Below are 9,929 nucleotides of genomic sequence, written 5' to 3'. Positions count from 1 at the left end.
AAAGTGTGTGGATGGGAAGGAGGAAAGGATGTATTTCTGATTTAAAAAATGGTCTGGGTATTAGAATTAGCCTACGGTGGGTGGCTCTTTATAGTATTTGACTATGGCCGCGATCTAGCTTGCTCTTTCTAGTTTGTTTTTAAAGCGGCCTTTTATTCGGGGGTGGGAGAGTTAGTGATCTTGGGTCATTTACTCAGGCTGAGGGTCTCCCGGCCAAATAGTGGTTGGGTAAAAATCAAGTTACTTAAATGCCTTTTTACAAAAAATATCTGGCCCTCCACTCCAGACTTCGCAGCAGAAATATTGTTGGAAATTATATCTATTTGCTTATAGAAAATATAATAGCTACTGCTGAGTAGGAGGAAAGCATTTTTGAAAAATGAGAAAGATTAATCTCACAGGAAACACCTAAAGCTGATTAAATTCTTTACTTTAAAAAAAATTTTTCCAGTGGAGTATTTAGTCAGTTCATTTAATTCTGTGATGACTTTTGGTATAAATTTAAAATCTCATTTATTGTGCATACACGATCCAATAAACACAGGCCCACCAAGGCCTTTCCAGACAACCACTCAGAAATCTAGCAAAAAGTTTTAAATTTTGTTTCCCCACCCCATTGCTCAGTGAAACCTAGAGCATTAAAATTATAAAATTAAAATAGCAAATACATCATGATTTAACGCTAAGAGTAACAGCTTTAAAAGAAAACAAAACAAAACAAAACAAAATTAACGTATATTTTCTTAGTTTTTTAAGTTCCTGGCTTCTCTGGAAAAAAAAATCCTTTTGCAGTTGATATTTAGAAAGTTGTGATTTTTGTTAAATCTAGTTCATCCTATAATTGTGGGTGATTACAGAATGAGAACCTACTGTGTCTGGCAAAAGAAGGGTTGGAAACTTTTGAAAAAGACCCTACTGGAAGCTCTTGGGAGCACAAAAACTATTTGGCATTTAGGAGCCCCTGTTTGCTGCACTTGATTTGTTGACAATCAAAGGGATAAAGCATTATTAGTCTCAGCGATCCAAGTCCCAGTCAAAGTGAAGAACTAGATTGAAATTGGTTTGAGTCCAATAAAGGGAAGTCAAGCTCCGTCGGCTGGAGGTGGCATTTGGCCACTAGAGAGCGCCGTTGCTCCATTTTGTGATCTCGTAAAGTTGGAGTTGTGGTAGAGGAAGGCTTTGATTAAAAATACTTACAATCTTATTTTTAATTCCAAATTAGAATGAGTTTAACAAAAAAAGAAACAATGTGCACCATTAACTTCTGCAGTCGTGTTGTTAGGGATAAAATTTTGGCTTGGTCAGGATTTCAGAAAATTTGGACTATGCCACTGCTGAAACTATAAGCGTTATGGTAAGTTAATGCATTCTATCAAAACAGAAGTGGTAAAGGCATAGATCTTTATTGACCAAGTTAATCGTGCTCTTTTCCCATTCGATTATAAACAAAATGCTTGAAAGAAAAACTAAGTTTTTTGTCCTAGGAGGAAATGTTGTGTTGTAATGTTTTCTTAATTAGGCCAGAATGTGTAGAAATGAATTTTGTAGTATTCGTGTTTCTTTTTCACCCCTAGGAATCACACTGTTCTAGAAGATTCCCTGCATTATTGAGATCTGGGCTCGCTCTTCTTTTTCTCCATCCCATTCCAAAACCACTCTTTTATCCAGTGTTTAAACACCCAAATGCACACACGCCAAACAAATGAAAAAGGCACAACTGCGACGTTAGTTTCAAGGCTTTGTTAAAAATAATACTCTTTTAATTGGATATTTGCAAGGTTGAAGTACAAATCTTTAACTGTCAGAATCCGTTCGTTTGCCTTAGGATTTAAAGTAGGTTTTACCTGGCGATAACCGACAGAAAACAAACACAAACAAACAGCTACCCTCCAACACCCCCACAACGAGAGTCTCCTCCAGTCTGCTAATTTAAAAACTAAAGGATGCCTTTATCATCTGGAGGTTTATTAGCAATCGGTTTGCCTTAACCATTTCCAGTCATTCCCTGTAAAAACAATTGAGAGTCTTAGACATTACCCTGTTATGCCTTCCTTTCCATCTCGACCTTATTGTCTCCATTTGCAAAATATGATATTCAGTCTACCCGGACTGACCTCGGGATCGCACTCACAGGCTGGGGAACCCACAGGGAGTCGGGGGTAGTTGAAATCCCTGGCCTGCTGCGCCTTTGCGAGCGACCTGGGTTTTTTAGAGATTTGCATTTGGCCTGAAAAGCTGGCGTGGTGTGTTTCAGCATTAGCGGGAGCATCCTTGATGGGCTCAGAGTTTTGGAGGTTGATATCCAAGGCCCGTGGGCCTGGCGCCCTTACAGCAATGGATTACCCCCAAGGGAAAGGGGCTGGGTCCCCCATAGAACCCACGAAAAAGGCCGAGTAGGCGAGGGAAAACTCACTGACAGACCTATCACATTTATTGGACATTAAAACGGGAGTAGAAGGGGGGGGGGAGAAAATGTAGGGGAGAGACTGTTGGTGGTGCAATTCCAGGCAGCTTCAGAGCGACCTTCGTCTTTGCGATTCACATTTGGCTCGGGGTGTTTGTCTTTCTCATCACTCACAGGCCAGGATGAGCCTCGTCTTTCTTTTCTTTTGGAAAAATGAGTAACTGAAAGCCGAGCAGGGCGCCCGCTCTCGGCAGCAATTGCGCAGGCTTGGGGGACGAACCAGAATCGTTAGCAGGAGCCGGGCGCCGCCCGCAGCTGCTTGCAACCGGCGCGAGCTCAAGGCCAGCTCCCAGTCGCACTGGGGGGGTGGCGGGGGAGAGACTCGCGGGCGTCGGCCCCCCGTGATCCGCCCGGGGCCACCGCCTGCCCTGGTCCGCTCCACACCGGGGCTGAGACCCGGGAGCCGCGCGCCCTGCCCGAGGAAACACCACGCACCCCAACGGGAGTCCTCCTTCCCGCCTCGGAACATTTCTGCCCGCTTCTCTACGGACTCCCTCAGAAATGCTAATGCCTCCCTCCCCACATTCTTCAGCCTCCCCCCTGCGCCTGGTGCTGACGTCTATCAAGGGTGAAATGATGGAAACTATATTCATGGGCATGATTTCCATTAAATATCAATTAACCTGGGAGCCTCAGCCAGGCGTGCAGTGCGTCAAGGGTAAATGTACATCTCATTTCCACAAGGCCTGCTCGGCTGGAAAAGGACTTCGATTCGCTTTGATGATACCAGGTTTTGGGGTCACCCTTGTGGCCTTTAATCAAACTACTTGGATAGGACTTAACCCAAAAAGTACGGTCCGGTCAGTCCACACGGCTTGTCCATGTTCCCTGGGCTGCGCCCACGTGTGCAGAGGTGCAAAAGCCACGGCCAACTTCTGCGGGTCTGCTCCAGGGGCCGGGTGAGAGTCATTTGCTCTGCAGCCTCCTGGGAGTGGCCTCCCTGCCTCCCCCCAAGTGTAAGGTTCTGCTACGCCCCCGCCCGGCTGGCCGCGGCCCAAATTTCCTCGGCGCCCCGGGGGCACCGCGAGCCCTTGGCAGTGCCGCGGCTTTATGGGCCCCCTTTAAGGCCGGCGGAGGCATCTCCCGGGCAGCGTGAGGCGTCCGGCAGGCAGCGGCGCTGTCGCCTCCGCGGATCCCTCCGCGCGGTTATCGCCTCCATCTCGCTCCGGCTCCGCGCAGTGGCGTGGTGCGAAAATGCCTCGCCGGGGCGCACCGGGGCGGCAGCCTCGGCGGCGGCGGCGAGAGCGGTGGGAGGGGGCCGCGGGGGGGGCGAGGTGAGAGGAGGCGACGGCAGAGGGTGTTTTTTTTCCTTTTCCCTCCAGAGCGGGGGGTTTGTAAGTCGAAGCCAAAGAGTGTCCCCGTGGGCCGGGCGCACTTTTTTTCTTGTCCCGGTGCGCAGAGGGCCGCCTGGTGCCTGAGAGGAAACAGTGGAGGCAGCAGGGCAGGTCACCCGGGGCGTCGGCGATTATATTGCGGCCGAGCCAGCGCGCGCAGGGAGAGGCCGGGCGGGCAGGGAGCGCGGGGCTGGGCGAGGCCCGCGACCCACCGGGGAGGCGGCGGAGGCCGAGGCGGCGGGGGCCGGAGCCGGGCATGAGCGCCCAGTAACCGAGCGCCCGCGGCTGCCGAGCCTCTGAGGCGACGCGCGGGCGGGCGGGCGGCTCCGGCGGCGCGAGCAGCGGCCCCAGAGGCCCCCGCGGCGGAGCGGCCGCGCGAGGCGCGCTCCCCTCTGCTCCCCGCCGGCTCCTCCGCGCCCGGGCCGCCGCCCCGATGAGCTCGTACTTCGTGAACCCGCTGTACTCCAAGTACAAGGCGGCGGCCGCGGCCGCGGCGGGCGAGGCCATCAATCCCACTTACTACGACTGTCACTTCGCGCCCGAGGTCGGCGGCCGCCACGCCGCCGCCCTGCAGCTCTATGGCAACAGCGCCGCCGGCTTCCCGCACGCGCCCCCGCAGGCGCACGCGCACCCGCACCCGTCGCCGCCGCCCGCGGGGCCGGGTTGCGGTGGTGGGGGCGGCCTGGGCCCCGGCCAGGACTACTACCACGCCGGCGGGGGCAGCCCGGCCGCCGCCTACCAGGCCGTGCCCCCTCCTCCTCCGCACCCGCCGCCTCCCCCCTGCGGCGGGGTCGCCTGTCACGGGGAGCCCGCGAAGTTTTACGGATACGATAACTTACAGAGACAGCCGATTTTTACGACCCAGCAAGAGGCCGAGCTGGTACAATATCCTGACTGTAAATCGTCCAGTGGTAATATTGGCGAGGACCCAGACCACTTAAATCAGAGCTCGTCTCCTTCTCAAATGTTTCCCTGGATGAGACCACAAGGTTGGGATGCATTTTTTTTTTTTTTAAAGCGGGGAGAGCGGGAGAAATCTGCCTTCATCTCACGTTCTCCTTTAAAACCCCTTTTCCTCTCCCTCTCCGTTTCCTCCTGTGTTGCTCCAGTGGCTCTTCCTCGTGAAGGGACACAGACTTTCTCCCTTAAAGTAGAGCCGCGGACCGAGGACCGGGACGCGCCGGGCGCGAGCACCGCGGCGGCCGGGCGCGGGCGCGGGCGCGGGCGCGGCTCCGAGCTGGAGGGGCGTGTGTCCCGCCCCAGCCCGCGCCGGAGACCTCGCCACCTGCGGGGACACCGGGCCATGTCAAAACGTTTATTTTCCTCTTCTTTTCCCTTTTTTGTTTTGTTTTGTTTGTCTTAATCAGCAGCTCCTGGTAGACGAAGGGGAAGACAAACCTACAGTCGTTTCCAAACCCTCGAGTTGGAAAAGGAATTCCTTTTTAACCCTTACCTGACGAGAAAGAGGAGAATCGAGGTTTCCCACGCCCTAGCCCTCACCGAAAGGCAGGTGAAGATCTGGTTCCAGAACCGCAGGATGAAGTGGAAAAAGGAGAACAACAGGGACAAGTTCCCGGCGTCCCGGCAGGAGGGGAAGGGGGGGACCTCCGAGGAGGCCGGGGAGCCGGGGGGAGACAGGACTGAAGGCCCCGCGCATTAACGTCTGCCTTTAAAATTTTACCACAGACTGTTAAAGCTAACGATCAACATATGCTGGTGGACGCCACCCATTTTCTTTGTAGGAAGGACTGTACCTGTGTCTCAAGTACCTTCATGTCACTGCTCTTGAGGTTTCTGGGCTTTGAGAGGGATTTGGGTGTTTAAGAGGGTTTCTTGTATCACATGGGAACGGCCCTCGAGCTGTCCTATGTAAGGGTAACTTGATGCTGACTTTATAGCGAAATTTTTATAACGGTAGTTTTTAATGCCTGAGCTGGTGATTTGCCTCGACAACGTAAACTTCCTAATGATTAGCACTAAGTAATTGAATATAAAACGCTTTATTAATCAAACAAGTGCACTTGAACATTTTAAATCTTTTCTTTATGGTGAGTAAATTAAAAGAAGTCTTATTAATTTTTTTTAAAAAAATTATGCCTGCAGAATATTTACTTTATTTTATTTGATTAAAGTGTATTATTTATGTATTTTTCTTTCTGCTTTTATAATAATGGTTCAGGTGCCTTTTGTTTACTCCTAAGAGGTTTCTTTATTTTGTAAATGTAGTATCTCTGGGAAGAGTCTGGGCCAAATATTTGAAAAGCACATGTTAACTGAAGAGAGTAATGTGTAGTCCCGGCTCTGCAGCTTCCTTAAACTTGGGGAAAATGTTGTGCCAGTGACAAAAGTTTCAGGGCAATGTCAACGTTGACATTTAATAATTTTTCTATAGTCTATACAAATATGGCAACTTAATAATCTAGAGTGAGTGAATACTTGAAAAGCCAGTTATAACATTTTCATTCATTAATTTTTCACTCTGGCAAGTAGCTTTGTGGAATGCCTCTCCTTTCAAAGCTTGCTTTTATTTTGAATTGCATTTGGTATCGACTGAAACTGCTAGGTCTCAATGCTGTGGCTGCCACTGTGATTCTCCCCCCCCCTTTTTTTTTGAGTAGGTGCCATATTTATTTGTATTCCCTTCTCTCTGTTTGCACGCCCATTTTGAGCCAACTTACTGTGTGCGTCTCAGATGTCGGTTGGTACGTCCTCTGTTGTTCTCCAGGATGCCCTCACCTATTTGAAACGAGCACTGGGAGCAAATGCAGAAAAATCCAAGTGTAAACAGCCGCCCCAGAACATAGCCAGCTCCTTAATAAAGAAATGAATCTTTTTCTAGAGCTAGTGTCTTTGAGCGCCGCAAATAACCCTTTTCCTGAGTTGGGAACAATTGCCTTTGCTTACATGAAGGCAATGTCCTGCTAAAGCTCCTATTTGATTAAAAAAAAAAAAAGAGGTGGGGGGTTACATGCTATAAAAATAAATAAATGTGGGGGTGGGGGGAGGTCTCTTTCATTCCAGAGAGGGCTGACTAGGCTACCCCAGCTTCATCTTGCTCTAAATAACCTTGCTAAGATACTGTGAAAGCTTTGAACTTCACAAAGGACTCTAGTTGTAGGCCCAGTGGGGGACGACCCAGAGTCCAGGTTACACCACAGCTTATTCTGCTGAGCCCGCACTGATGCTGGGGTTTGGGCTCTTATTAACAGGATTTCCATTTGAGGCTGCTCCTGCAGCTGCCATTTTATGAGAGAAGAGGAGGGGGGGAAGAGGCGGGAGAAAAGAGAAGAAATTGAAGTAAACTAACATTTCCCCCTCAAAAGGGAAAGCAACTTTGTCAGGTAGACATTGAAGAGTTCTCTGCCTTTTCTAGATGCCTTTATTTTTAAAGAGGTACATTTTAATTTTCAGAGTGGCATTTATGGCACAGGTAAGGAAATTGAATTCTATAGTATTAGGACTGGATCACCTCCTTTCCACTTCAAGGACCAGGGAAATGTTGTCACTGATTGGGCCAGAGCCGAATTACCGCCTGACTTTCTATCCAGGGAAGAGACCGTGGCTGTGGCATTCGCTGACCTGAGCCAGGAAAGACAATTTTAAGTCATGGGTGGCTTGCGGCTTAAGAAACATTTGCAGGAGAGGAGACAGCTGCAAACGTGCATGCTGGATTTGGAAACATTTTGCTCTGTGTGCTGCCTGAGACTGCTGTTGGCTGATAAAGAGCAAGGATGCCAAGTGCCTGAAAGCATGACTAGGGAACAGCCTGTGTGTGTGGTGGGGGTAGCGGTAAGCTGGCCAGAGACTGGTACTGGCTAAACTCCAGCTGCCCTCCATTTAAGGGACTCCTCTATTAGCAAAATTTGCTTTTTCCCCACCCAAGAGTACTCCCCAAATATCACTTTTAGAGCCACTGATTTGGGCAAGACTCTTAGGTGGAGGTCCTGGTGTGTGGATGGATGTGGAAATAAGGAAGGAAGGGGAGTAAAAATGTCCTTACCTCCTCTGCATTCTGTGCTGCTCTGGAAGGGCTGTACCTTCTGGCCCCATCATTCCCCTAACCACATGGTAAAATCATAGCTCATGTACAGGAGAAAAACTGTTGCAATTTGTGGTGTATTTGAGAGTATTTGTACTTATATAAGTTTGATAATTTTGGGTATATATTTGGTGGATTTGTACATACACATAGATTACACATGTGCAGAAAGTGTTGGTAATAAATAAATGTCAGTATGTATGTTTCCTTTTGTAGCTAAGAAAATCGTAGATTTGTCTCCAAAGAAAGAGCTTGGGGAATTACACATCACGCACACTCACCACCTTCTATTTTATAGTGGCTAGAAACTGCCCATCATGGTATTTCATGCAGACAGACTCGCAGTGACGAGTGCAGAAGATGCCCTTCTAATTGGCTAAAATCTGTTAACATACGGGGGTTGCGGCAACTGAGCCAACGTCTTTTGCTGCAGAAATTTGCATAAGCCTCGGAGAACCCTTTGCAGACTGAGGCAACTGCTCCTCTTCACTGTACTGCTTAGGGAATCTGCTTAGAGAGGTTTGTAAACCGTTTAGAGAAAATAGGACACTCTAATGTTAACATTAAATGAAAGAACCAAGCCTTCTTAGTGATTTAGGTTCTTTGTTTGCAAGGACCAGAAACAAACAAAAGAGGGTGCGGGTCTCAATGGTTCCTAGCGAAAAGTCGGTTTAGGGATTGCCATTTTGTGACGTTCCACAAAGCCCAGCACATCCCTTATCTGCGCACTGGGGGAAGAAGTACAAATATGGCTGCCTTTTTGCAAAGAGTCTTTTCCCAGCTCTTCTTCCCCAAGTTGAAAAGGAGGGCCATAAAGCTCTGTTTTCACTTGAGTAGAAGGGGAGAGGAAAACTGACCATTGAGATTATTTATCAGAAAATTTTAGAACTGAACAATCTATTGAGTTCCATATGAATAGACTGATGTAAAGTGTTCCAGCTTGGGATGGCCCAACAACTTGCCCCATTTTCCTGTATAATTAAAAACATTGTTTTATTATTTTTCAGTGGAGAATGTATTGCTATTTCACACTCAAGCTTGTGTCCTGTGCTTCTCCAGTGTTTGCTGAATCCTTGGGCATCTGGGAGTGGACAGGGGAAGAGAGAACATTTTAAAGAACCCTGGTTGCTGTTACGGTTCCCTCCAAAAAAGTTAAAACCCACTGACCTTTTCCAGAAAGAATATGACTTTTGCTGACAGATGGCAACAGAAGTCCTTTAATCAGAAACATCCAAGGTCATCTGAACTTTTTCAAGAAATACAAATGGCCTGCTCCAGAGGGTGCTATGCACTTCCTGCTTAGGTGCACATCCACTTAGGTACTTACTGGGTGTGAAGATGTTAACAGCAGAGAACTTACACATAGTCGTCCAATGCAAATATTTACAAACATATTACTAGAAGTCCAAAGACAGTGTCCTTGAAAGGATGAGGGGAAGGAGTCACCTCTTTCAGGCAGGTTCTGAAGCCTCGATGGCCATGCCCGTGCATTAATGATGAGGGGAATGCTAGAACTAGCCAGAAACATTTACTTTCAGCTGAGTTTCACTGGAGCAGCTCCTATCAGAAGTGCAAAGGGAATGTGACTCCCGCCTATGAAGGAAATTGACCTCTTTTCTGAGGCTGAAACAGGGGAGTTGTTCTTTTCCTGAGTAAATGAAGCCTCTCTCCTCTTCGATGTTGTATTGAGCAGGCTTTTCAATGGACAAACATTTGGGGGGGGGGGGCGGGAGAAGAGGAGAGGAACTAGAATTAAATTCCATAGAAATTAGAACTGCACTTAGGGGAGACTTAAAGCAAGAGGTTTCAGAGGGGATCCAGAAAGACTGCTGCTCCTCTAACCCAGAACTGACCAGAAGGATGTTTCTGCCGAGATAAAGGCCAGGCATTGGGAGCTCAAGCTGTTATTTTTGGAGTTGACAAGTATCTAAACCAGTTTTTGAGCTGGCTGGTGACTCTCCTACCGCAGAAACCCCAAGAAATGGGGTGGACCCAATTTATGTTGGAGAGGGGCTAGAGAGGAGAGTGCGATTCCTCGGCCTGCAGGTCCCGGTTTTCTGCGCGGGACCACTGGCAATGGCTTGCCAGGAGG

General features: G+C 48.7%; 1 protein-coding gene across 2 annotated transcripts; it reads left to right on the top strand.

Moving 5' to 3' along the window:
- Positions 1–4,095: 4,095 nt before the first annotated feature.
- HOXD8 (homeobox D8) lies at positions 4,096–8,033 on the top strand. Of its 2 annotated transcripts, none has more exons than XM_081142694.1 (2): positions 4,096–4,787; positions 5,166–6,631. In XM_081142694.1, the coding sequence occupies exons 1-2, from the start codon at positions 4,232–4,234 to the stop codon at positions 5,456–5,458; spliced, it is 849 nt and encodes a 282-aa protein (XP_080998820.1). In that variant the 5' UTR covers positions 4,096–4,231; the 3' UTR covers positions 5,459–6,631. The 2 variants fall into 2 exon arrangements, with proteins under 2 accessions (XP_080998820.1, XP_080998819.1); XM_081142693.1 differs by having other exon boundaries at positions 4,158–4,787; positions 5,169–8,033.
- Positions 8,034–9,929: the final 1,896 nt, after the last annotated feature.

Source organism: Miniopterus schreibersii (genome assembly GCF_964146895.1).
Source record: "Miniopterus schreibersii genome assembly, chromosome: 7".
Taxonomy (NCBI): domain Eukaryota; kingdom Metazoa; phylum Chordata; class Mammalia; order Chiroptera; family Miniopteridae; genus Miniopterus; species Miniopterus schreibersii.
This window is presented reverse-complemented; position numbering and strand designations above follow the sequence as displayed.

Excerpts from the sequence above, each read along its gene's own strand:
- HOXD8 (XM_081142694.1), top strand. The coding sequence starts at position 4,232 with ATGAGCTCGTACTTCGTGAACCCGCTGTACTCCAAGTACAAGGCGGCG. Across the intron at positions 4,788-5,165 it reads TCCCTGGATGAGACCACAAG|CAGCTCCTGGTAGACGAAGG; the intron begins GTTGGGATGCAT and ends TGTCTTAATCAG.